Below are 27798 nucleotides of genomic sequence, written 5' to 3'. Positions count from 1 at the left end.
ACACTAGCTTGGGGATGGGGCATCTTTCTGGCAAATGGGATCAGGATAGGGAGCCCTGTAGTCCACCCCTGGCACTGCTTAGCTCCAGCTGTTTCTTTCGTTAGGCTCACTCCAACTGGTTGGTCGCAGTTTCTAGAGAAATGTATGAGAGAAGGGGTCACGGGCACCCCCGCTTCTGGTCTAGGTCACTTGCTTGGTAGGGTAACCCGAGTCCTCATCCTGAGAGCTCTGAGCCTTGGTTATTGTGTTCCTATCAGGCTTGAGCCCTTGAACTTGCTCATTTGCAGTCAAGGCTGGAAGTAGAAGCACCAAGCATGCCCCAGGGGATCACTTAAGTGCTAAATATATTCCTCCCTGTCCCCATTGGCATAACAGCGGTCCTGCTTCCTCATGATGATGAGGCCAATTGCCAGTGGGAATAGCTCTTTTCTTTATGCTAACAACCATAGCTTTAATTCCAATTAAATCCTTACTATGCCTCCTGGAGGTGGCTCCTCCCCTCTTGGAGCCAGGACCTCTCCATAAAACTTATAGTTATTTGGGAGAGAGCATAAATTCCCTCAGGTGGCTCACAGGGCATGAAGGTGAGTGAGCAACTCCTCTTTCCACATGTTGGTTTTCTGTATTAATGTATTTTACCTATTGTGGACACACTACCATGTGATGGTGATTGGTGTAATAATTCTTACTGCATCCCGAAGAACAGCACTCCACCTCACAGGGTGTCATCTCCAAGCTGGGATCTCTGTTACGGCTTCAAGAGGTGGTTGCATCACACTATCCGTTCAGCTGTTTCTGGATAGTGCAGTATAAAGTATACTGTGGATAACAGGGTGGATAACAGGGTATCTATGGTTACCTGCCCACTGCTACATACCTTGTGCTCCATATGGGGTTGATTAGCCAAAGGTGAAGTTAGGTAGGATTCCACACTGCCACATCAAGTTCTCTTGGGCCCCCATGTAACGGTGCTGGCTGAAGCACTCATCGCCTGACTGTATGTCAGTTCCATCAACAGCAAGTAACTGGCTGATCCCCTCATAGGATGGTACGTTATGAGGGACTCCGGGCTGCTCTCTTGCTGGCAGGTCGGATATTCAGCAGTGGTGTCCTGGTATGCTCTAGACATGATGCTTAAAAATATTACCAGTGTGGCAGCCTCTGGAATCCTTGTTTCTTCTCTTCTAGAGCATATGGATCTTAGCAAGATCTCCACAGAATTCATATTTCATGTTCATCAAGTCTGATTCACATGGCATTATCAATATTGTGGGTCAACATGCTGTATTGTAGGATGTTCACAATGCCTAGATCTTTTGAGATGATACTGTGACAAAGATCAGGAGAATTAACATATCCCTGGTTCAGCACAGAGTGTTACCACCACTGTCTGTTCCAGGTGAAATGGATTCACTTATTATGCTGCTTCCTGGTGGTTATTGAAAAGCATATATTTGCCAGTTTGGTTGCCACATACCCCATATTGAAGACTGTGCTCATTTGCCCCAGAAACGATTCTACATGCATCAATCACATTGACTATAATTACATTTTTATTTGATAGGGTTTGCATTCATCCACTGTCATCTGCCATGATCTAGATGGTTTTTGTTGGGTCTGAACTAGTGAATCATATGAAGGCAGTATTCACCTCTCCTGCATTTTAAAGTCTTGAATATGTCTCTAATTTCTTGCTTTTATCCACTCGTTTGTGTGGAGAATGTGTGAGAGGTCCCAGATAATGTAACGAGCTTCCATTGGGACTTTCCTGTTGTAATAATTCTTACTCCGTAGGTCAAGGAAGGTTACTGGTGAACTCTACATTGGAGAACTGGGTAAATGACCCCATGGTGGGTCTGTGCACCCTGTGAAACTACTGTAAGACTAACCTGCACCAAGACCCCATTTATTTTCTGACCATGATTATGAGATCCTAATGGGGTTTGTGTTCACATTTTGGGTTTCCAGCTTTCAATGTCAACTCAGATCTGGTATCCAACAGCATCCAAATGCATGGGTATTCTACTTTCCCCTGAGAAGATGGCTGTGGGTATCTATGGGAAAGGACTAGTGAGGCTACTATTTACTGTGACCCCGTTTTTGGGAGGACTGGCCTCTCCTTTAGTTGATACATTCTAGGTCCAATAATCAACTCACATCCGGAAACTGGATAAAGGTTTATGAATTTCCATTGGAGCAACTTATCTTTTTGCTTGTTTAATCTTAAGCTCTTGAAATATACACAGATGGAGATACAGATATACAGTTGGCCCTCAAATGAGACAAGTGTTAGTAGTGCCAATATCCTGTGCAACCAAAAATTAAAGAATAACTTTGACTTTCCCAAAACTCAGTTACTAATAACCTATTGTTGACCAGAGCCTTACTGAAAACTTAAACAATCAACACACATTTTATGTGTTATATGTATTGTATTCCGTATTCTTACGTTAATGTAAGTTAGAGAAGAAAAAATGTTACTAGGAACATCACAAGGAGGAGAAAATATATTTACTGTTTACTAAGTGGAAGTGGATCATCATAAAGGTATTTATCTTGGTCATCTTCATGTTGATTAGGCTGAGAGTAGAATGAGGAAGAGGAGGGGTTGATGTTGCTGTCTGAGAAGTGACAGAGGCAGAAGAAAATCCATGTATAAGAGGACCCATGTTGTTCAAACCCGTGCTGTTCAAGGGTCAGCTGTGGATATAGATTATATAGATATAGATGTAGCTAGCTATGGATATAGATATAGATATGAGTATAGATATAGATATTGATCCACAGAGTCTACAGCTATTCCTATGCCTTTTTGGCCACCTATGTCCTATTCTGAGTACCACCATGTTCTGTAGTCCATAATCATAGATCTCTGTGAGTCACAAAATACTCTCCCTAGTTTGCCATTCTTCACTTGCTGCATATCATATAATTATACCTACACTCATTCTTAAAGTTAAATGTTACCTCCTGGCTTTGCTATTCTGAGATCTTATCATCCCCATTACTCTTGGGAAGCTTAGTTCTATAACAAAACTTTTTATCACGAATGCTGACCTTATGGAATAGGCACTCCTAAATTTCTCATTGATGCTGGTTACTCTCTTACCTGCTCATTCCTTACTGCTTTAGTAAACAGAGTGTCTCCAAGACTCACCCTCGAAACATAGTCAGCTGCTTGGCCTTAAGACCAGAGCTATTTTAATATTTCCACTTCTCTGTACTTTTTATTTATTTTGAGACAGAGTCTTGCTCTGTCTCCCAGACTGGGGTGCAGTGGCTAGATCTCGGCTCACTGCAACCTCTGCCTCCCAGGTTCAAGCAATTCTCCTGCCTCAGCCTCCAGAGTAGCTGGGACTACAGGTGCATGCCACCACGCTCAGCTAACTTTTTGTATTTTTAGTAGAGATAGGGTTTCACCATGTTAGCCAGGATAGTCTCGATCTTCTGACCACGTGATCCACCCGCCTGGGCCTCCCTTCTCTGCACCTTTTGATCCCTTCCTCTTCTTCCATGGGCTGTGTGTTACCAGATAAATCTATACTAGTTATCTACTGTTGCCTTATATTATCACTTCACAACTTACAGCTTAAAACAACACACATTATCTCACAGCTTCTGTGGATCAAGAATTCAGGCATGCCTTACCTATGTTCTCTACGTCACAGTGTTTTCCAAGACTGTAATCAAGGTGTTCACTGTTACTAGAGTCTCATCTAAAGCCTCAACTAGGAAGCAGCTACACCCAGGCTCACTATGTGGTTGTTGACAGGATTCAGCTCCCAAGGACAATTAGAGGGAGCCTCAGTTCCTTGTGGGCTGTTGGATGGGGGCTGTCTTCGAGTTGTTACCACATGGATCACTGTCTCTTACAGCAGCTGGCTTCATCAAATCCAATGAGAGTGAGCGTGAGAGCAAACCAGAGCTGGCCAACAAGAAGAAAGTAACAATTTTTGTAAGATAACTTAATTATTCAATGTACCATATGATGTTGGTTAGAAGTAAGTTACTCAAAGGGTTGGAATTACTTAAGACCGTGAGCTCCAGGAAGCGGAAATAGTGGGGCTAACTTAGAGGCTGCTGCCCCAGCTCTTACACAATGTTGAGCAAGATAATCAAAACACAAAATACACATACTATGATTCCATTTAGATTACATTTTAAAATGTGGGAAGATAAACTGTATTATTATGGATGCATATCTAGGTTGAAAAACTATTAAAAAAAGTAGAAAGATTTAAAATCAGAATAGCGATTACCTCTAGAATGGAGGGAGGGAGATACAGTCAAGAAAAGACATATAGGAGCACCTCTTATGGATGACAAGATTCTATTTCTTGACGAAGGCTTTGGGTACATATATGCTTGCTTAATAATTATTCGTTATATCAATAATTAATTAATGTATATATGTTATACATTTTTAGTATATGTGTTTTTCACTTAAAAAGTTTTTTTAAAATCCAAGGTGAACTGAAATACTCATCGTATTTAAATTTTAAAAGTCAAGATAAAGCAGTGATTGAAGACAGTTTAGAACAAAGAGATTTCCCGAATGGCATATGGGTATTCATATTATTTTAAATATTGCTCTAATTACACATACCACTTCATACCAAGAATGGTAACATTGTTTAATGCTTATTCTTAAATATTTTAATACAATTTCATTTTTATTATAAATAGGAACTTAATTGAATGGGAAATATGGTAATTTATCTATCAATTAGACATGCCTTTTGTAGGCCTCTCTATGTATTTCACAGTCTTATAACTAAGTCACAGTAACTCACCTAATGAAATTGCATTTTATCTCCAAAGTGCATACTAGGTTTTCATTCCAAAAATGTCAGAGTACTAACATAACAGATGCGATACCTGACAAGAGAAGCCCATTTCCCATGTCATTCTTTAAAGGGTATGTTAATACGATGTGTCCAGGTTGCGCGGTAAACACAACACATGTTCTTCAGTGTTGATTGCAAATATCAGTTGAGTTCACTTCATTCTAATTTCCTTGATGTTTACCTAAGTGAGGTCTTTTATCATGAACTTCTAAAAAGACAACAATAAAATTAGTTTAAAATTTAAAAATGAATATGAAAGAAAAACTTACACTCCTTCTACCACTCCATATAATAAAAGAAGGACAGTTTAGATAGACTTGGCATAACTTGTGTGTGTGGTCCTCAAGTTAATATCAAGTATGCTTCACCAGACGGTGAGTAGAATTTAGCAGCAAATACATGAAATGACAGACATCTCGCCTGCTTTTGAGGCTCATTTTGTAAAAATCCAGTGTGCTGTCTATAGAAATTTCCCATGGTGGTTCATGCCCTATTGCTCCATTATCATCCATGTGGGAATGTCGGTTTTGGTATTAGAGTCATCTAAAATAGCAAAGATAATTATCAGTGTTTTAGTTTACAATACTCCAAATTCAGTGTTTAAAATCCAGTATCATTTTCTCTACTATATAGATACTACCAATTGTATTTTAATTATTTTAGTTGCTTCTGTTCCCAATTGAATATTATACAATGTATGTCATACAGACAGTTTAAGCAGATGGGTCTCAAGCTTGGCTGCCCTTTACCTGAGAAACTTGAAAAATTCTGGTGCCCAGGCCATAACCCACAGCAGTTAGTCAGAATGTTTCTGAGCAAGAGTCAGGCATCAGTAGTTTTTAACACTCCCTGAGTGACTCTAATATTCAACCAACTTGTAGAACCCCTGGATGAGGGGTTGTGATTCTCCATACATTTCCCTACATTCAGAATGTACCTGCCTTTGTAGCTGTGGTGATAGAGTTTTCTTAATTCCTATAAATTTATATGGAAACCTCTCCCCTCATAATCTAAACCTTTTTCTTTTATGTTTTTTTTAAAATTTTTCCTCAGCCCCTGATATACAGCAAATCAAATAAACACCTCCCTCTTCAGGACTCCATGTAGTTTCACAATACAATAGTTTCAATCTTTCACGTTCTCCAGCTTTGCAAACACAGCCCACAAAGTAAAGACTCATAAATCAAGTGTTTGCTAAACAAGTTAATGTGATAGAAATATTGCAAGGTGCTTGGTCTTTAATGATCTTAATTAAGACATTTAAGGACGCCATCATAGAGTGAACAACTTGTCTCTTACTTCTTGGGACTTCCTAGTTTTAGCAATGAGAGCCCTGAGTTCAGGGAATGCTCTCAGACTGGGCAATGAGAAACAGTTGGTCACCCTACCATGACATTGGCTGGTACAGTTAAAATGAAGCCCTGCCCATCATTAGTATAGCTCTGAATGAACTAGTGATGCATGCATCAACATTGCGACTCTCACAGCCACATACCAAGGCAAAGATGACAGACAGAAAAAAACAATTATGCTGAAAATTATTTGTTTGAATTTTCAAACCAAAACTAACCTATGGTGGAAAAATTATTAGAACATGGCTAATAATTTCCCCATATGGCTGCCTCTATGAAGTGATGAGTTTACTGAAGTGACATTTGGGAACTTTCTAGTATAATGAAAATGTTCTCAGTACTCATCCATTTTCATACTGCATGAAGAAATACCAGAGACTGGGTAATTTATAAAGAAAAAGAGATTTAACTGTGAGTCTCTAAAAAAGACTCACAGTTCCACATGGCAGGGGAGGCCTCACAATCATGGCAGAAGGTGAAGGAGGAGCAAAGGCACCTCTTACACAGCAGAGGCAAAAGAGCATGTGCAGGGGAACTGGTCTTTATAAAACCATCAGATCTCACGAGGCTTATTCACTATTATGAGAACAGCATGGGAAAAATCAGCCCCCTTGATTCAATTACCTCCCACCGGTTCCCTCCCGTGATACCACAGCACCACACATGGGGAGTACGGGAGCTACAATTCAAGATGAGATTTGGGTGGGGACACAGCCAAATGATATCATTCTCTATCTTGATAGGTGTGGGGGTTACATGGATGTACCCGTTTATCAAAACTCATCAAACAGTACATTTGGGATTTGTTCATTTCAGTGTAGGTAAATTTTATGATATCATAAAAATAAATACAAACTAAATTAAAATATTTATTAATTAATCCAGCAAATTGTCATGTTTGCTAATTTGTTCTAAGTATGATTCTTTTAATTAAACTATGATGAGCTCCTTTGAGGTTACTTTATCACAGTATAATACTGTGCGTGTGTGTGTGTGTGTTTGTGTGTGTGTGTGTTTGTGTGTTCCTTCTAGTAAACTGTGAGCTCCCCTGAAGGAGAATCTACATCATATTTGTAATCCCAATGGCTGACAACTTGTGTCTCTCAGATTATCCATTTAACACCTCTGTTTTATAAACAAGGCAGGACCTTGAGCCACGTGCTTCTGTAAAGCTTGAATGAACAGAATGAAGCAGGAGGTGTCTGTGTGTGGCCATCGAACCTTCAGCATTTACATCATCTGGGCACTTGTTACAACTAAGTCTCTCCCCAGCAGTCAGAAACTCTGAGAGTAGGCCTCGCAATCTGTGTTTTGACAAGCCATCCAGATGATTCTAAGGCATGCCTGAGTTTGCCCACTACTAACTAGGGGATAAGGCAAAATCTTAATTCAGTAAGCTGGAATCTGCTGAAGTCTTCTGACATTTCAGATTGATTGAAAAAATGAATCTGGTAATTTCCCAGCACTGGAACTCAGTTCTGATGAGATGCAAATTCTGAACATTCAACATTTTTGCTGTATTGAAAAATATTCACAATTAAAAATGAGATGAGGAATAAAAGTGAGGCTATGTCTTCTAGAATCCAAGAGACCAGCTGGAGAGACATGACACAAACCTGTAAGACAGTAAAGTGGGAACTTAAGAAACTAGGACCTTTTAGTAACACCAGCTATCCAGATAAGTAGTCTCCCGGAATTTAAGGATGTAGGACAGGACCCAAAGTTTGAAACATCCGGGGAAACCCATTCCAGTGGTGTAGAGGTGATCAAGGTCACATAAAGGAAGAGCTATCTCTTTCCTTATTGCTCAAAAATGACACACAAAATAGAACCTTTTCTTCTCATCCCAGGCCAGATGCCACACTGAGCAGAAGGGCTTTCCTCTCCCTTGGTCGTTGGAAGAAACGTGTAATTGGTAGTGTAACTGACTAAATCTCATTCTGGTGGGGGTACAGGAAAAGAGAGTGAGAAATGCAATTCCAAATGCAAAGCATCACTTGATAGCCCTGTGTGGAGGAAGAGGAAGATAATTTTGGTCTAGAAGATGCCATTGAGGTGAGAATTGAGGAAAAGTAGATGGTATAGATCTTATTACAACTGGACAAGAGTATTTTCTTCCCAGTGATTTTAAACCATTAAACGGACAAACACTATTGTGTAATCTGATAATTATTTAACAACTAAATAAACAAAAACAAGAAAAACATAGTGACAACAGGAAACTGGGGCAGTATATAAAAGGTTGTGGCTCAAGGAGACTTCTAAACTCCAGAACCTCATTCTCCTGGAAACCTACCCAGAAACTCCGCCCTCTGACACCATGAACAACTCCTGTTGTGGCTCTGTCTGCTCTGACCAGAGCTGTGGTCAAGATCTCTGCCAGGAGAGCTGCTGCCGCCCCAGCTGCTGCCAGACCACCTGCTGCAGGACCACCTGCTGCCGCCCCAGCTGCTGTGTGTCCAGCTGCTGCAGGCCCCAGTGCTGCCAGTCTGTGTGCTGCCAGCCCACCTGCTGCCGCCCCAGCTGCTGCCAGACTTCCTGCTGCAGGACCACCTGCTGCCGCCCCAGCTGCTGCATTTCCAGTTGCTGCAGGCCTTCCTGCTGTATCTCCAGCTGCTGCAGACCCAGCTGCTGCCAGACCACCTGCTGCAGGACCACCTGCTGCCGCCCCAGCTGCTGTATCTCCAGCTGCTGCCAGCCCACCTGCTGCCGCCCCAGCTGCTGCATTTCCAGTTGCTGCAGGCCTTCCTGCTGTATCTCCAGCTGCTGCAGACCCAGTTGCTGCCAGACTTCCTGCTGCAGGACCACCTGCTGCCGCCCCAGCTGCTGTGTCTCCAGCTGCTATAGGCCCCAGTGCTGTCAGTCTGTGTGCTGCCTGCCCACCTGCTGCCGGCCCTCCTGCTGTATTTCCAGCTGCTGTAGACCCAACTGCTATGCGTCTGGCTGCTGCCGCCCTTCCTGCTGCCAGACCACCTGCTGTAGAACAACCTGCTTCCGCCCCATCTGCTGTGGCAGTTCTTGCTGCTGAGTGACCTGCTCTGGATTTGTGCACCTTCTTTCCCCCATCCTTCAGTTCAGGCAGAAAGCGTCTATTCAGAGAACTTGGGGACTTCCTGATGTCATGAAAACAGAGGCATGGACTGATTTGAAAAAGCCCAGTCTCTTTATTAGTATTTATTCTCTTTTATAGAAGCTTTTTATTACTATTGAATCTGAATTTACAGGCAAATTCCACATCACATGTTTTAGAATTCTTTATTCTAATTCAATATACATAAAACTTCAAATGATACCCTTCTAGATGTTTCTTTCTAATGTTATTCTGTCGAATCAATTTTTATGTGGAATTGTTTGATGTTCCTCAATAAAACTTCATAGTGTTCAAAAGCACCAAAAATGCTTATCTCTTTTCATTTGTTATTAATACAATGGTATGTATTTCTGTCTCTTTTTCTGCACAACACAGGAGTACACGTTGTCAAACACCCTCACAATTAAAACATTCAATTGGCATTCTCCAATGAGATTTTATCCAAGCCAGAATTCAGTCTCACAGTAGAAACAGGAGAAGAATTTAAGAGACATTTTTGAACCTAACACATATAGTATGAAAGCTGTGGAATGTAACTGCCAGCACAAAAAATTGTTTTTAATAAACTACCTCCCATGATGTGATTTAAACTAATTTAAACAGAAGCAGCTCAGTGTAGAGTATATTCTGTGGACTTGAGAATTATGCAGAGTTGAGGCTGAATCCTGACTGTACTGCATACCAACTACGATCTCAGACATGGTATTTAAACTCTGTCAACCTAGGATTACTTTTCTCTTAAGAAAGGATCATAATAACTCAAAAACACATGAAGGTAATCACAAAATGTCAATGAGATAAAGATGCCTGATTGACAAACACAAGCAGGCTCTCTTTTACTACCAATTAGCCTCTGTTGTATTTTTTTAACTTTTTGTAAATAACTATAGATTTTGAAATAACTATAGGTTAACATGAAGTTGAATAAGACAAAGTTCCCTGTACCCTTCACTCAGTTTCCCTCAGTGATCACTTCTCATAGGACCATAGTACATGTCAAATCCCAAAATCTGACATTTGTTCTAAGTTCTAGGGATCTAGTAACTAGCATGGTGATTATAGTTAATAATACTGTATTGAGTACTTGAAATTTTCTGAAAAAGTAGATCTTAATTGTTCTCATTACACACACAGAAAATAGTAACTATGTTAGGTGATAGGTTATTAGCTAACTTGGTTGTGATAATCAGCTCACAATATATGCGTATCAAGGCATCATGTTGTACACTTGATATTTGTAAAATTTTATTTGCCAACTATACTTCAATAAAGCTGGGGAAAACGAAAGTGCTAAAGTACTAGAAGAAATCATGAGAGATTTCTAAACATAATGCAAACTTATATTAAGTAAAACACACACACTCACCTTACAAAGAAAAAAAACTCAATTAATGTAAATAAAAGTGATCTCCACTGAGTCATCAGTAGGCACCCATCATCTGGGTTCCTCAAGCGTATGATTCTTTTCCCGTAATTCAAAGTCTCGAGGAAATCTTAGAGTTGTTCTCGTATACCATAAAGGGGCTCACCAGGGTTTTAACCCCGTAACAGCTTGGAACCTGCTTCTGTTCACTCTGACTGAGGAAAAAGGCTCAGGACCTCAATACGATGCTGCGTCTGGGTACATCAGAGCCAGTGCAGGCTCAGAACACCAGCCGGTGCTGAAGCAGGGGCCCACTCAGGAGCCAGATTGTTATCCTGGTTGTGTAAGCCTGGAAATCAGGAACAGGGCAGCAGTAGAAACTGGTTAACAATATAACAACATCATATTCCATTTATTAGACTTACATGCACCTGAATGCAGGCAGGGAAGCTCAAAGTAATTTCATCCAATTCCCTCCATCTGGCTCTTGCATGTGGCTCAGTCAGCAACACCAGCTCACACTGGAACCCCTCCCCTGATTATCTCTAGAGGCAGCCCGTTTCATAAAGCACCTTCCTCATGGTGAGTCAGATTTTGTTTCTCCCTAGGAACATCCTATCTTCCCTATCCTGTATCAGCCCATGGCAGCCATTTGAGGAAGTCCATTCTCATACAGAGGCCTTTCAGGCTGCACTGCCTTTGCTTTGCTCCAGTTTTCTCCTTTTTAGGTTAAATTTCCAAAGCATTTCCATTTGTTCCTCACTGATCATAACGTCACCCTCAGAGCAACTTTGCTTTTCATAAACCCCAATTTATCTTTATCCTTCTAGCCTGGATTGAAATGCATTTTCCAGATGTGTTCCGAACTCTCTGGGAGGATTAGAAATGCCACATCTACATTAGTAAATGTCCCACTTTCATGAATGTTTCAAGTTTGCATGCAGGAGTTAACACAGCTTTAGTGGCAGTAAGTGGTTGGCCGTAAGTGTGAACTAATACTGAGGTTACTAGAGTGTGAAACACTTAAGTGGTCCTCATCATAAACTGCTTCAAGGTCTTCTTATACACATACAGTGGTTGTTTCTAGACAAGAAGTTCTCAACCTGTCTTTCCACCGTATGCCTGGAGTAATAGGGCTCATAGTGGTGATCCAGGTTGAGTACCCCATATCTGAAATGCTTGGCACCAGATGTGTTTCAAATTTCAAGTTTTTTCAGAGTTGGAATATTTGCATTATACTTGTTGAGCATCCTTAATGCAAAACCCTGAAATCCTAAATGTTCTATTGGGCATTTTCTTTGAGCATCATATAGGTACTCAAAAAGTTTCGTGTTTTGGAGCATTTCAGATTTCCGATTTTCACATAAGATGTCCTCAACCTGTAATATTTTATCTAGTGAAAGTGTGCTAAGAGTGGACAAAACATTAGGGTGTGTGCGTAGTTAAATAAATACTCCCAATAAATTTAGATATATTCACTCCTCCCCAATCTCGTTTGCCATGTGGCATTAATAACCACTCTTTTGATCTACAATTGGTTCTGATACTTCATCTTGTTAGGTTTGATTCCTTGTGAGAGTATTTCTGTTGTTTTGGAACCATGGTTCTGCCATTTGGTATATTCACTTTTTCTTTCCTTCACGGCCTCCAAATATTTTGATGAGCATGTTTTATGGAAAGAGCCTCAGCAGAGTTGAGGTGTCCATAGTATCCTCGGAGAGGCCAGTCCAGACAGAAATTGCTAACCAAGAGCATGCTAAAGTGGAGGGTGACATGTAATCAGAAGAATGTGGCACAAAGACAGAGAGTTTCTGCCTTCTTCCTTGGGTTTCCTTAACACCCAGGTTTGGGGGAGTGTGTGTGTGTGTGTGTGTGTGTGTGTGTATAATATTCCTAAGGTAAAGGGCCTTAGGAGATAAAGGTAAATACATATTCCTAAATAAATATAATAAAATAAAAGTAAATATATATTCCTAAATATGTTATTATATATGATATATATTTATATATTACTAAATACAAACATATGAGGAATATGCATTATATATTCATAAATATATAAATATATATATTCCTATATTACCTATATATAAAGTACTATATATACACATGCATATATATTCCTAAGGTCCTTTGGGGGAATATATATATTCCCTCAAGCCTGTATGTGTGTGTGTGTATATATATATACTGATGTATATGTGTATGTGTGTATATATATACACACACACATATATATACACTGATGTGTATGTGTGTATATATATACACACACACATATATATACACTGATACACTATATCTATATATATATACACACACACACATCAAAAGAAAATTATGGGTCTAGAATAATTAAAATCACCCAAGGTCAGACATAATGTGTATGTGTGTATGTATATACATATATATACGTATATATATGTTTATATGTGTGTGTGTGTAGGTATGTGTGTATATTTATATATAATATATAAATATATATGTGTGTGTGTGTATATATATATATAGATATAGATATAGCAAGGATACTAGGTCCTTTACCTTAGATTGGCAAGTAAACCTTAAAAATAAAGGAGATGACTCAATGTGACTGTTAAAGCCAGAGAGACAGGAAGGAAAAGTCAGAAGGAAAATCAGCCCCTCAGAGCAGAGAGCGGAGGGACCTGAACCTTTTAGTATAACTGATCTCTGTAGCCAATTTCCGCTAAAGGCCCTGCAACTGAGTTTTGGAGTGTTGTTTCTCAAGACAAAGAAGCATCAATAATTCATGACTTAGATGTCCACCTTAAAACAATTCTGCTTTCCCCATCAGAATGTCTAGAAAATGGGTCATGATTCATTGTATGGAAGGTGGCAAGGAATGCATCCTAATAGTATTTGTGTTTTCATGCCACTGGTCACCTGATTCACATTCAAACCTTCATTGCCCACTTGATTCATAACAAACATGCCATGAGATTAAAGCACAGCTTTCTCCTCCTGAATCACCAAAAGAAAATTATGGGCCTAGAAGAATTAAAATCACCCACGGTCAGACATAATGTATTCAAGAAAATGAGGCTGCAGCGCATGGTACCTACAGGCAGATGTCACATGGCAGCTCAAGGAGGAAGCTACAGCAAGAGGCACACAAGAGGTTGTTCAAGAAGAGCTGACCTGAGGAATCCTAACACACCAGGGGAAGGAAATAATGCTTTCCTCCATGTTGACAAATTTAAGCAGAAAAACAAACTTGCCTAATTTGATAATTGCCTGCTTATCAGGACCAACAACAACAAGGAAAGAGTGCTGCATCTGATGACATCAGGCCTTAGCAGGGTATAAAAGAGGATCTGGGGCAAGGAGACTTCCAAACCTTCCAAACCCTCCTTTCTGGAAACCCACCCAGAACCTCCACCCTCTGACACCATGGTCAACTCCTGTTGTGGCTCTGTCTGCTCTGACCAGGGCTGTGGCCTAGAGAACTGCTGCCGTCCCAGCTGCTGCCAGACCACCTGCTGCAGGACCACCTGCTGCCGCCCCAGCTGCTGTGTGTCCAGCTGCTGCAGGCCCCAGTGCTGCCAGTCTGTGTGCTGCCAGCCCACCTGCTGCCGCCCCAGCTGCTGTCAGACCACCTGCTGCAGGACCACCTGCTGCCGCCCCAGTTGCTGCGTGTCCAGCTGCTGCAGACCCCAGTGCTGCCAGACCACCTGCTGTAGGACCACCTGCTGCCGCCCCAGCTGCTGCAGGCCCCAGTGTTGCCAGTCTGTGTGCTGCCAGCCCACCTGCTGCCGCCCCAGTTGCTGTGTATCCAGCTGCTGCAGACCCCAGTGCTGCCAGACCACCTGCTGTAGGACCACCTGCTGCCGCCCCAGCTGCTGCAGGCCCCAGTGTTGCCAGTCTGTGTGCTGCCAGCCCACCTGCTGCCGCCCCAGCTGCTGTGTATCCAGCTGCTACAGGTCCCCGTGTGGCCAGTCTCTGTGCTGCTAGCCCATCTTCTGGCAAACAACCTGCTGCAGGACCACCTGCTGCCACCCTAGCTGTTGCATTTCCAGCTGCTGCCATCCTTCCTGCAGTATCTCCAGCAGTAGTAGCTCCTCCTCCTGTGGTTTCAGCTGCTTCAGGCCCTCCTGCTGCATCTCCAGTTGCTGCCACCCCAGCTGCTGCCAGACCACCTGCTGCAGAACTCAGTGTTTTCAAACCAACTGCTGTGTGTCCAGTTGCTGCCATCCCAACTGCTGCCAGACCACGTGCTGCTGACCAACCTGCTGTAGTGCATCTTGCTGCTGAGACTCTCATCTGAACTCACCCGATTCTCATCAACCAGCATTCTTGATGTAGCTCATCTATGAGCTGAGTCATGGGAAGCTAGTTGGAAAACTTCAGTTCCAACCAATTCTTAGATTGAATCTGGCCTCCAAATATATGCTCCCCCTACATTTTACCTCTCTACCAAATGAACATGGGTTGTAATTTGCTCCAAAATCTGTCAACTATCTTAATTGAAATATTTGCTCTCTGCCGTAATTTCTCATATGGAGCTATTCCATTTTAAACAAATATTTACCTAAATAAATATTAAATAAATTTTCAGGCATAGAAATATACAGATACTGTGTCTTCTTATTTTTCTTTTTTGGGTGTGGTCATTACCAGTCATTTTTCTGTTGTTCTCTCTGCAGAGGAGAAGACCACAGCACGTAATTTCAGGGGCACCACCTCTATTTCCTCAGCACACTTTATTCTAATATACAATGGTGGTTTCTTAGAGCAAGCAACTGGAACTCTCTTCTTGAAGAGTTTCTGTAGCCAAAGGGCAAGCTCTGGACTGTAGAGTTAAAGCTTCTCAGAACAGCACTCAACAAATGAGTAGGGGTTGGTGAACACATGTTTTAGTTATTTCTCCTCCAGTTCGGAGCATGTTGTACCAGCCTGTCAGAAGTCCTCAGAGACACCAAATTCCAGCTGCCTACAGGGCTATTCTGATCATTAACTCATCTTGTATTCACTTCCCTCCCTTTCCTGGAACATTTTTTGTGTTCCATACAGCACTTCTTGGGACCACCTCCCAAATATACTCCTGGGTCTGCTCCAGTGGGTACCCAATCTAAGACACCAGTGTTCCTAACCTCAGTTCTTCAAACATTTTTCAAACTTCAAAACATTTTTCCTTCTTTATTGATATATAATAGATGCACATATAAAATTTTGATATATCCATATAATGTGTAAAGATCCAATCAGGGTAATTGGATTATCCATCACAATGCATCTTTTCTTTATGCTAGGAACATCTGAATTATTCTTTTGTAGCTACTTTGAAATGTTTAATAGCTTATTGTTAACTATAGTCATCCTACAGTTATATTGAATACTAGGTCATATTTTTCTCTCTAACTTATATTTGTACCCATTAATCAACCTCTTCATTTCTCACAGGCACCCTCCTCTGATTCTGATAACCAGCAAACTATTATTTATCTTCATGAGTTCCATTCCATTAGCAATTTGTCTTTCTGTGCTTGGCCTATTTCACATAACATAATTAAATCATTTTTATACAATATCTGTGGTTACCCCGGTGTCACGGTCAACTCTTGAGTATACTGTCTACTAAATAGGTAAATGTTCTAAATATTCTCCTCCTCCTCCTCCTCCTCCTCTTCCTCCTCCTCCTCAGTTTTGGCACAGTTATCTCTGGACTAGTTGTCTTTAATATCTCTCTCTCTCTCTCTCTGCTTTATTTATTTATTTTGAGATGGAGTCTTGTCCTGTCATCCAGGCTGGAGGGCAGTGGTGCCATCTCAGCTCATTGCAACCTCCACCTCCCAGGTTCAAGCAATTTTTCCACCTCAGCCCTCCAAGTAGCTGGGATTACAGGTATGTGCCACCACCGCCAGCTAATTTTTGTATTTTTAGTAGAAATGGGGCTTCACCATGTTGGCCAGGCTGGTCTCAAACTCCTGACCTCAAGTGATCCATCTGCTTCAGCCTCAAAAAGTGCTGGGATTACAGGCATGAGCCATCTCACCCGGTCTTCAGTCTCTTTTTCTTCCACATTATTATATCTGAAGGATAAGGCAGAATTGCCATGTTAGTAACTTCTATTCTAAAACAAACTGTGTTTAAGAGGTGCATTAAGTTGGATTCACTCAAAATAGAACCGGAAACAAGGATTCTTGGATGAGTGGTTTATAAGAAAATGCTCTCAGGAGAAATCAGTAAGAAACTGGGAGGCAGAATAGAGGAGTTAAAGAACCTAAGGCAGAACATGGTTTTTGTTGAATGATTTTCTCTTCTGGCCCTATAGGAAGCTCTAGAGAGTGAATAGTATCATAGCCCCATCTTTCTGAGAGGCAAGGCAGTTGGAATTTTGCACTCAGACATCAGTTACCACTAGCTCTGGGTCAACCCGTGGGAGAGGAAGAAGATTCGAAGATGGTCCAATCCTCCAGATGAGGTATCAATTAGGTAAACATAAAAAAAAAATATGAACTTCAAAAGCCACAACAAAGCAATTAGTTTAAAGAGAAAAAAGTGCATAAAAGAAGAAAATTACAGCTGTTCTGTGTAATAAAAGAAGTACCATTTAGGTAGACTTGAGGCAATCTGTGTGTGTGGTTCTCTTTCACTGTTTATTATTAATACATTGGTCTATGTGTATTTCTGTCTCTTTTTCTGCACAACAGGAGACTACATGTTATCAGGGCATCATACAATTGAAAAATTAAATTGATACTCTCCAACAAGATTTTTTATCAAAACTAGGATTCTGTCTCACAGCAGAAATAGGAAAATGTGTAGAAGGAGGCATATTTGAACCTAATACATCTAACATAAGAGCTGTAAATTGCAACAGCCACTGAAATAGAAAGTCCTCAGTAAACTGCATCTCATGAATTGATTTAAACTTATTTAAAGGAAGGGATTTAAACTGATAGGGAAGTTCTATATAGAGTATAGCCTGTGCACTTGGGAATTAGAGTTGGGGCTGAATTTTGACTGTACTACATACCAGCTATGTTCTTGTACATGTTAACTATCTCAGCCTAGGGTTTTTTTCTTTAAAGAAAGGATCACAATAGCCACAACACGTAGTAAGGATGTCATAAATATTCAATGAGATTGGCAAGTAAAAGCATGCTCCTCTTTTTTTTCCAATAGTCTTCATATATCTTTTTTTTTTAACTTTCTAGTTAGAAATAACTATAAATTCACAGAAAGTAAAAAAAAAAAAAAAGTACAGCAAAGTCCTATGCACCCTTCACCCAGTTTTCCCCAATTGTCACATATTCCATCACTAGAGTACATGGCAAACTCCAGAGACTGACGTTGGTAAAATCCACAGAACTTGTTCTAGTTTTATCAGTTTTACATGCACTTATGTGTATGTGTATGTGTATGTCTGTGTATGTTTGTGTGTAGATGTGTGGATAACTTAGAAGGAATGGATGAATTCCTAGAAACATAATACCTACCAAGACTGAATCATGAGGAATAGAAAATCTGAGTAGTCCAATAATGAATAAGAAGATTAAAGTATCAATAACAAACCTCCCAGCAAAGAATAGTCCAATACCAGATAGCCTCACATGTGAATTCTACAAGCATCTGAAGAAGGATTGACGCCAATCCTTATCAAACTCTTCCACAAAAAGTGAAGAGGAGGGAATACTTCCAACATCCGTTTATAATGCCAGCATTACTCTTTATCAAAGCCAGATAAGGACACTACAAGAAAAGAAAATTATAGGCCAATATACTTTATAAACATAAATGCAAAAATACAAAATACTCAACAGGATACCAGGAAACCTTATTCAACAACATATTAAAAAGATCATTCACCGTGATCAAGTGGGATTCACTCAGGTGATGCAAGGTTAGGTCAACACACATAAATCAATAAACATGATACACCACATTAATAGAATGAAGGACAAAAAGCATTTGATCATTTAAGTAGATGCAAAAAAAAAAAAGCATTTTACAAAATTCAAAATCTTTTAATGAAAAAACTCACAGCAAATTAGGCATAGAGGGAATGTACCTCAACATAATAAAGGTCACATATGACAAGCCCATAGCTGACATCACGCTGAATAGGGAAAAATTGAAAGCATTCTCCCTAAGAACTGGAACAAGACTAGGATGCCCACTTTCACCACTCCTATTCAACACAGTACTAGAAGCCCTAGCCAGAGCAATCAAGCAAGAGAAAGAGATAAACAGCATTCAAATTTGAAAAAAGAAAGTCAAATTATTTGTTTGCTGAATGAAATTGGACCCCTTTCTCTCACCGTGTACAAAAATCAACTCAAGATGGATCAAAGACTTACATGTAAAACGTGAAACTATAAAAATACCAGAAGAAAACTTAGGAAAAACTCTTCTGAACCTTGATCTAGCCAAAGAATTCATGACTAAGATCTCAAAAGCACAGGCAACAAAAGCAAAAATTGGCAGACGGGACTTACTTAAACTAAAAAGCTTCACACAGCAAAAGATGACATGATCTTATATCTAGAAAACCCTAAAGGCTCCACCAAAAAACTCGTGGATTTGATAAGCGAATTCAGTAAAGTTTCAGAATATGAAATCAACAAGCAAAAATCAGTAGCATTTGTATACACCGATAATGATCCAGTTGAATACCAAATCAAGAAGGCAATCTCATTTACAATAGCTATAAAAATACTGACTAATATATTTATCGAATGAGGTGAAAGATACCTGAAAGGAAAACTATAAAACACTAACAAAAGAAATTACAGACAACACAAATTGGAAATATCTCATTCTCATGGATCAGAAGAATTAATGCTGTTAAAATGACCATACTACCCAAAGCAGTCTACAGATTCAATGCAATTCCTACTGAAATACTAATGTCATTTTTAAAGGAATTAGGGGGAAAAATCCTAAAATTGATAGGGAAGTGAAAAACAGAGTCCAAGTAGCTAAAGCAATCCGAAGGGTTGGGGTGGGGGGAAAGCTGGAGGCATTACATTTCCTGTTCTCAAATTATATTAAAAGGCTATAGTAACAAAAACAGCATGGTTTGGGGTTAAAAATAGACACATAGATCAGTGGAACAGAATAGAGAACACAGAAATATAGCCGCAAGCTTACAGCAAACTGATTTTTGACGAAGTTGATAAGAACACACACGGAAAAGGATATCCTGTTCAATGAATAAATGATGCTGGGTACATTGGATTGCCTTTGCAGAAGAATGAAACTGGATGCCTCTCTCTCACTATGTACAAAAATCAACTCAAGATGCCCTAAAGGCTACAATGTAAGACATGAAGCTATAAAAAATACTAGAAGAGGCCGGGCGTGATGGTTCATGCCTTTAACCCCAGCACTTTGGGAGGCTGAGGCAGGTGGATTGCTTGAGGTCAGGAGTTCAAGACTAGCCTGACCAACATGGTGAAACCCTGTCTCTACTAAAAATACAAAAATTAGCCAGGCATGGTGGTTGGTGCCTGTAATCACAGCTACTCCGGAGGCTGAGGCAGGAGAATCACTTGAATCTGGGAGGCGGAGGTTGCAGTGAGCTGAGATCAAGCTGTTGCACTCCAGCCTGGGCAACAGAGCGAGATTCTGTCAAAAAAAAAAAAAATTCCTAGAAGAAAGCTTAGGGAAAACTCTTCTGGACATTGATCTAGCCAAAAACCTCGTGACTATGCCCTCTAAGGCACAGGCAACAAAACAGAAAACAGGCAAATAAGATTTATCTAAACAAAAAAGCTTCTGCACTGTAAGAATTAAAGAAAGAGGAAAGAAACACGAAAGACGGGTTTCTTTTAGAGAAAACAAACCTAAGAGGGGGGTTTGGCCGAGTTAGGTTGGAGGCACACTCTTTTACAGACTAAGAGTTTTTAAGGATTTAGGGTGGGAGAGTTTATTAGAGGCTTGGAAGGCTTCCGTGTCTCTTTGCTATGCTTATCTGGGAGGGAGAGTTGTGTGTCTATTCCTATGCAGGCACAGCCCCTGAGTCTGCTTTTAAATTCCCTATCTTAATACACATGAAGGGAAAGGAATGCGCTTATTAAGACCCACTGTTTAACTGGGGCCCATTATATGAGGGTGAAGTTTGGCAGTTACCCAAGAGACTTTCCCCCTGCTTCCCTCTGTGCCTGAGCTGTCTTATCTGTGTTTTACTGTCTGCTCTTTCTGGCTGCTTGTAGTTAAAAGAGAAGTGATTTCCTTGAAATGCATGAGGCTGGAAAGGGAGCTGGAACTTAAAGTGGCAGCGTTTGTCCAAGATGATGGTGCTCCTGGTCTGTCGTGCACAGCAAAAGACATAATCAACAGAGTGAACAGGCAACCTGCAGAATGGGAGAAAATATCTGCAAACTATCCATCCATCCAACAGGGGATTCATATCCAGAATTTACAAGGAACTCTAACAACAAAAATATCACAAATAGTCCCATTAAAAAGGGGAAAAGGACATGAATAGACATTTTTCAAAAGAAGACATACAAATGGCCAATAAGCATATGAAATAATGCTCATCATCACTAATCATTAAACAAATGCAAATTAAAACCACAATAAGAGATCATCTTATATCAGTCAGAATAGCCGTTATTAAAAAGACAGAAATAACAAATGTTGATGAAGATGCAGCTGAAAGGGAACCCATAAACAGTTGTTGAGAAGGTAAATTAGTATAACCTCTATGGAAAACAGTATGGAGATTTCTCAAAGAACTAAAACTGGAACTACCATTTGATCCAGCAACCCCGTGACTGAGTGTTTACCTGAAGGAAAAGAAATCATTATACCAAAAGTATACCTGCACACATATGTTTATCGCAGCACTATTTATAGCAGCAAAGGTATGGAATCAACCTAAATGTCCATCAATGGATGACTGGATAAAGAAAATGTGCTATATACAAACAATGGAATACTCTTCAGCCATAAAACATAATGAAACCATGTCACTTGCAGAAACATGGATGGAACTGGAGGCCATTATCTTAAGTGAAACATCTCAGACACAGAAAGACAAATACTGCGTGTTCTCAGTTACAGTGGGGCCAAATGATGCATACGCATGGACGTAGAGTGTGGAATGACAGACAATGGAGAGTCTGAGGGGCAGAGGTGTAGGAGGGGGTTGGATGATGAGAAATTACTTGATGGGTAGGATGCATGTTATTTCAGTGATGGATACTCTAAACGTCCTGACTCGACCATTATGCAATATATCCATGTAATAAAATTATACATTGACACCAATAAAATATTTTAAAAATATCTGAACTGGAAAGGAAGAAGTTAAATTGTTTCTGTTTGCAGATGACATGATCTTATAGGTAGAAAACCCTAAAGACTCCACTGAGAAACTGTGAGAACTAATAAACAAATTCAGTAAGGTTGCAGAGTATAAAATCAACATACAAAACCTAATAGGTTTTCTATACATTAAAAGCAAACTAATTGAAAAGAAATCAAGAAAACTACTTCATTTACAATAGTTATAATAAAATAAAATAAAATACTCAGGAACAAGTTTAACCAAGGGAGTGAGGATATCTACACTGAAAACTGTAAACACGAATGAAAGAAATTGATGAAAACACAAATAAATAGAATGATATCCTGTGTTTATGAACTGAAAGAATCAATATTGTCCAAATATTCTTAAAGCAATCTGCAGATCTCATGCAATCCCTATAAATACACTAATGACATTATTCACAGAAATAGAAACAAAAGTTCTAAAATTTGTATAGAACCACAAATAACCAAAGTGATCTTGAACACTAAGAACATAGCTAGAAGCATCACATTCCCTGACTTCAAAAGAAACCACAACACTGCAGTAACCAAAATATCATCATTCTGACATAAAAACAGACACATAGACAAATGGAATGGAATAGAGAGACCAGAAATAAAGTCACTCATTTACAGCCAATTGATTTTCAACAAAGATGCCAAGAATGGGGGAAGGACAGTTTCTTCAATAAATTGTGTTAGGAAAACTGGGTATCCACGTGCAGCAGAACGAAATTAGTCCCTTATTTCTTACGGTATACAAAAATCAGTTCAAAGGAGTTAATGGCTTGAATGTAAGATCAGAAGCTATGAAATTTTTGGAAGAAAGCATAGGGGGAAAGACTTATGACATTGGTCTTGGTAATGACTTTTTGAATATGACCTCAAAAGCACAGGCGATGAAAGAAAAATTAGATGACCGAGATTACTTCAAACTAAAAAGGTTCTGCACAACAAAGGATACAACAAGAAGAGTTAAGAGATAACCTACAGAATGGGAGAAAATATTTATAAGGTATACATCTCATAAGGGGTTAATATCCAAATGTACAAGGAGCCCAAACAGCTCACAAACAAGAAAACAAAAACCTGATTAAAAATAGGAAAAAGACCTGACTAGATATCTCTCAAAAGAAGACATACAAATGGCTAACAGGTTTGTGAAAAAGTAATCAACATTACTAATCATTAGGGAAATACAAATCAAAACCACATTGAGATATCACCTTACTCCTGTTAGAATGGTTATCATAAAAAAGACAAAAGATAACAAGTATTGGCAAGGATGTGAAAAAAAATCCCTTGTACACTGTTGGTGGAAATGGAAACTAGTTCAGCCATTATGGAAAACAATATAAGCTTTCCTCAAAAAAATTAAAAATGGAATTAGCATATGATCCAGCAATCCACCTCTGGGTACAGTATGTATCTAAAGGAAATGAAATCAGTATGTTGAAGAAATAACTGCATGTCCACATTGATTGCAGCACTATTCACAATTGCGAAGATATGCACACAATGCAAGTGTCCACCAACAAATAAGTGGATAAAGAAAATGAAGTATACACTCAGTGCAGTACTATTTGGCCATAAAAAGAAGGAAGTTCTGTCATTTGTGGCAACATGGATAAATCTCAAGGAAATTATGCTAAGTGAGGTCAACCAGTCACAGAAAGACAGATAGCACATGATCTCACTCACATGATCTCACTCAAAAAAGTTGATATCATAGAAGTAGAGCAGAAAATGAAGATAACCAGAGGCTAGGGGTGGCTAGGGAGTCATGGGCTTGAGGAGATACTGGTCAAAAGACATATAATTGTAGCTGGACAGGAGGAATGAGTTTAAGAGGTCTGCTGTGTAGCATAGTGACTACAGTGAATGATGATATATTGCACATTTGTATTCTTGAAAAATTCTGACAATGGATATTAAGTGTTCTCACCTGGATATTAAGTGTTCTCACCGCAAAAAAATGATAGGTATGAGAGGTAATGCATTTATGAGCTAGATTTAACCCTTCCACAATGTATACATATTTCAAAATATTATGCTGTACATGATAAATACAATATTATATGTCAATCTGAAAAATAACTGATTGTTTTTAATTTCACTGAGCTTGAGCTCTTTCTATAATCAGCACCTCACGGAAGACACAGTAGTGGGGGTAGATAGATTCTTAAAAGCATTCTACAGATGTTACACAGTGTTAAGGAGCCTGGGTGAAGTACGGACAGCCTCTCCTGGGACTGTTTGTTACAGCTGTTTGTAAATCTACAATTATCTCAAATGTCTTTTTTAAAAAGTGAAAACACACACCTGTATTATGTTAACAGACAGTTAGAGGCATTTTAAAGAAACAATGAGTTATGGAACAAAAATGGGACTATGTCTTCCAGAATCTAATAGATCTGCTGGAGAGACATGACACAAAATATAGGAGAGCAAAGTATCAATTTAAGAAACTGTGACCTATCAGTAACACCAAGTATAAAAATTTAAGGATATAGAACATGACCCAAAATTTAAAACATCCAAGGAAACCCATTTCAGCAGTGTAGAGGTCACCAAGGCCACACGCAGGTATCGCTGTCCCTTTGCTCATGGCTTAATAATGACCCACAGACTAGGAATGCCACACTGAGCAGATGGGCTTTCCTTGCTATTGGTCACTAGAGGGAATGCCTAACTGGAAGTGTGACTGACTGACCAAATCCCATTTTGGTAGAGGGTACCGGAAGTGAGAGTGAGAAATGCAATTCCAGATGCAGGGAATCACATGAACAGCCCTCTGTGGAGGAAGAGGAAGAGGAAGAGAATGTGGTCTAGAAGATGCCACCAAGGTGTGAATCATGAGAGAAGGCAGACATGATAGATCTTATTACATCAGGACAAGAAAATTTTGTTTTTAACAAGTTTAAACCATTAAATGGGCAAACATTATTGTGTAATCTGATAATCAATTAGTTATTAAGTAAACAAAAACAAGGAAAATGTGGTAACAACAGGACAGCTGGGCAGTATATAAGAGGCTGTGGCCCGAGGATACTTCCAAACGTGAGAACCTCATTCTTCTAGAAACCCACCCAGAACCTCCACCCTCTGACACCATGGTCAGCTCCTGTTGTGGCTCTGTCTGCTCTGAGCAGAGCTGTGGCCTGGAGACCTGCTGCCGCCCCACCTGCTGCCAGACCACCTGCTGCAGGACCACCTGCTGCCGCCCCAGCTGCTGTGTGTCCAGCTGCTGCAGACCCCAGTGCTGCCAGTCTGTGTGCTGCCAGCCCACCTGCTGCCGCCCCAGCTGCTGCATCTCCAGCTGCTGCCGCCCCAGCTGCTGTGTGTCCAGCTGCTGCAGGCCCCAGTGCTGCCAGACCACCTGCTGCAGGACCACCTGCTGCCGCCCCAGCTGCTGTGTGTCCAGCTGCTGCAGACCCCAGTGCTGCCAGACCACCTGCTGCAGGACCACCTGCTGCCGCCCCAGCTGCTGTGTGTCCAGCTGCTGCAGGCCCCAGTGCTGCCAGTCTGTGTGCTGCCAGCCCACCTGCTGCCGTCCCAGCTGCTGCATCTCCAGCTGCTGCCGCCCCTCCTGCTGTGAATCCAGCTGCTGCCGCCCCTGCTGCTGCCTGCGTCCAGTCTGTGGCCGAGTCTCCTGCCACACCACTTGCTATCGCCCAACCTGTGTCATCTCCACCTGCCCCCGCCCCTTGTGCTGTGCCTCCTCTTGCTGCTAAATCTCTCCTTGTGATACTTGTCATACTATGAATGTCTTCATTAGTCACATAAAATGCACTGTAGCCAGCCAGTCACTGGAAAAAATGAACGCTTCCCTGCCAATTTGTCTCATGTGGCATTCAGAGTGGACATTCAGCTCTTCTAGGAAATGACAGACATACACACATTCATTAAAATATGTTGTGCCAGGCCCCAATGCAGTTATTTTTAGATGAGCAGCGTCTTCATTCGAAGGGGACACTAACTATGATGATCTCATATAATATTGTTTTCACGTATTAATAAACAGCCACTTCCCTAATATTGAAATCTCCTGATTTGTTAGTGATTTCATTGTGCCTCTGTGTGTGTGTGCGTGTGTGTGTGTGTGTGTGTCTTTACCTGTCACTTCACATCAAGGGCCATCTCTCTTCAAATGCAGGAGAGCATGTTTAAGAGCCTGGGCTCTTGATTCATGTTAACTGATTGGAATCACGACTCCCCTAGGTATTTGTTGTGTGGTATGGGGCAAGTTGTTTAACCTCCTCAGGCCTCAGTTTTTTTCTCTGAGAATAGAGATAATGCATTATGTTCTATAAATGTTCAGAGACATAACCCATGTAATATACTCACCACAGGGCCTGGTACATAATGCAGTATAGGCTCTTAATGTATTCAGCTTCTGGCCGAGTGTGGTGGCTCACATCTGTAATCCCAGCACTTTGGGAGGTTCAGTGGGTGGATCACTTGAGGCCAGGAGTTCAAGACCAGTGTGGACAACACGGTGAAGTCCCTTCTTTACTGAAAGCACAAAAATTAGTTGGGTGTGGTGGTGCACACCTGTAGCCCCAGCTACTTGGGAGGCTGAAGCAGATGAATCACTTGAAGCCAGGAGGAGGAGGTTGCAGTGAGCTGAGATCATGTCATTGCACTCCAGCCTGGGTGACAGAGCAACTATGGCTCAATAAATAAAGAAACAAATACAAGTTCTGCTGTTATTATTACTGAAACACTACCCTGGGCTAGAATAATATCTTAGCATAATGTTCTTTTTGACAGAACAGCAAGAAAATTTGTATCATTGTTGGACTGTCTTCTATAACTCAAAATTAAGTTTTGGTATATGCCTCAAATGTCCCTTAAAAACTCCAGCAAGTTGAACATCATGAAGTCATCTACATTTTGTCTGACTGTATTTCTACTTCCAGTATGTTCCATTATTGGTTGTGGAAATTTTAAGTGTTCTCCCTAGCTCAAGTACTTTTTCCTTATTTCCTTCCTTCCCCCTCCCTCCCCTTCTAATCCCTTTACCTTCCCTCCACCTGCCCTCCCCTCTGCCTGCCTGCCTTCCTTCCTTCCTTCCTTCCTTCCTTCCTTCCTTCCTTCCTTCCTTCCTTCCTTCCTTTTTTCCTCTCTTAACATAAAATGATCTTTCAGAATACAAAGCGTACCTTCTAAGTCAAGATTTCTGGAAATTTATGACATTCATGGCAGATTTCTCATAAATGTTTTATACCTTGTAATTAATAGATGCTCAAAGTCTTAGTATTTCCAGACTGAAACTCCTTTATAATTTTAGCCTCTAATGTTACTGAGGTTTCTTCATTTTCTTGATGGTTTTACTCCTTCGTTTCAGGCTTTAATCACCTTGCATTGTCTTAAGAGAACATGGGTGGGACTTCTTCTTAAGACTCAGTTTTCTCATCACCAAAACTCAAATAAGTGTTATTCTATGTAGATGAAAAAATGTGTCATGATATGTGCAATATATCTTATTTATATAAATATAAGCGTTTATACATTTCAGCTAATAATCTGAAGTATATTAAAACTGCTTTAAATCCAAAATTTCTACAAATCAGAATTTTATTTATTAGCTGTGTTACATTTCCAAAGAAACGTAACTAAGAGCTAGTTAGTATTTCTGAAATGTAAAAATAAAGAAGTTTTAAGTTGTCAAGAGACTACATGAATAGAAATTAACATTACGTGGGTTTCACTCCAGCCTAAGTTAGGCATTATAGTCTTAGCATATCATAAAAATGCCTTGCAGACACTTTGAGCTTCAGCCTTTTCCATTCACTCTAAATTATTCTAAAGAGTACAGACTTGTCATTTCATACATCAGAATTAACAAACCTTTTATCC

General features: G+C 40.3%; 3 protein-coding genes across 13 annotated transcripts; all 3 read left to right on the top strand.

Moving 5' to 3' along the window:
* Positions 1-7104: 7104 nt before the first annotated feature.
* LOC699135 (uncharacterized) lies at positions 7105-9322 on the top strand. Of its 3 annotated transcripts, none has more exons than XM_028836468.2 (2): positions 7105-8842; positions 8936-9322. In XM_028836468.2, the coding sequence occupies exons 1-2, from the start codon at positions 8520-8522 to the stop codon at positions 9225-9227; spliced, it is 615 nt and encodes a 204-aa protein (XP_028692301.2). In that variant the 5' UTR covers positions 7105-8519; the 3' UTR covers positions 9228-9322. The 3 variants fall into 3 exon arrangements, with proteins under 3 accessions (XP_028692301.2, XP_077829654.1, XP_077829653.1); XM_077973528.1 differs by having other exon boundaries at positions 7105-8941; positions 9047-9322; XM_077973527.1 differs by having other exon boundaries at positions 7105-9322.
* Positions 9323-14064: 4742 nt separating this feature from the next.
* Positions 14065-15525, top strand: LOC704430 (uncharacterized). 7 transcript variants are annotated; one of them, XM_015119628.3, is made up of 3 exons: positions 14065-14330; positions 14385-14594; positions 14760-15525. In XM_015119628.3, exons 1-3 carry the CDS (start codon positions 14065-14067, stop codon positions 14893-14895), a joined length of 612 nt encoding a protein of 203 aa, XP_014975114.3. In that variant the 3' UTR covers positions 14896-15525. The 7 variants fall into 7 exon arrangements, with proteins under 7 accessions (XP_014975114.3, XP_077829648.1, XP_077829651.1 ...); XM_077973522.1 differs by having other exon boundaries at positions 14655-15525; XM_077973525.1 differs by having other exon boundaries at positions 14065-14405; positions 14511-14594; positions 14655-15525.
* A 9524-nt stretch (positions 15526-25049) lies between these two features.
* Positions 25050-25670, top strand: LOC704318 (uncharacterized). 3 transcript variants are annotated; one of them, XM_077973521.1, is made up of 2 exons: positions 25050-25300; positions 25421-25670. In XM_077973521.1, exons 1-2 carry the CDS (start codon positions 25050-25052, stop codon positions 25668-25670), a joined length of 501 nt encoding a protein of 166 aa, XP_077829647.1. The 3 variants fall into 3 exon arrangements, with proteins under 3 accessions (XP_077829647.1, XP_077829646.1, XP_028692310.2); XM_077973520.1 differs by having other exon boundaries at positions 25050-25375; XM_028836477.2 differs by having other exon boundaries at positions 25050-25670.
* The last annotated feature ends 2128 nt before the right edge of the window (positions 25671-27798 follow it).

This window comes from Macaca mulatta, chromosome 16 (assembly GCF_049350105.2).
Source record: "Macaca mulatta isolate MMU2019108-1 chromosome 16, T2T-MMU8v2.0, whole genome shotgun sequence".
Taxonomy (NCBI): domain Eukaryota; kingdom Metazoa; phylum Chordata; class Mammalia; order Primates; family Cercopithecidae; genus Macaca; species Macaca mulatta.
Note: the sequence above shows the minus strand (reverse complement) of the source record. Positions and strands in the feature narration are given on the sequence as shown.

Bases quoted from the DNA above. Each gene is read 5' to 3' on its own strand.
- LOC699135 (XM_077973527.1), top strand. From the start codon at position 8,520: ATGAACAACTCCTGTTGTGGCTCTGTCTGCTCTGACCAGAGCTGTGGT.
- LOC704430 (XM_077973522.1), top strand. From the start codon at position 14,065: ATGGTCAACTCCTGTTGTGGCTCTGTCTGCTCTGACCAGGGCTGTGGC. The intron at 14,331-14,384 runs GTGCTGCCAGAC...CAGCTGCTGCAG, and splicing joins TCCAGCTGCTGCAGACCCCA to GCCCCAGTGTTGCCAGTCTG. The intron at 14,595-14,654 runs GTCCCCGTGTGG...AACCTGCTGCAG, and splicing joins TGTGTATCCAGCTGCTACAG to GACCACCTGCTGCCACCCTA.
- LOC704318 (XM_028836477.2), top strand. From the start codon at position 25,050: ATGGTCAGCTCCTGTTGTGGCTCTGTCTGCTCTGAGCAGAGCTGTGGC.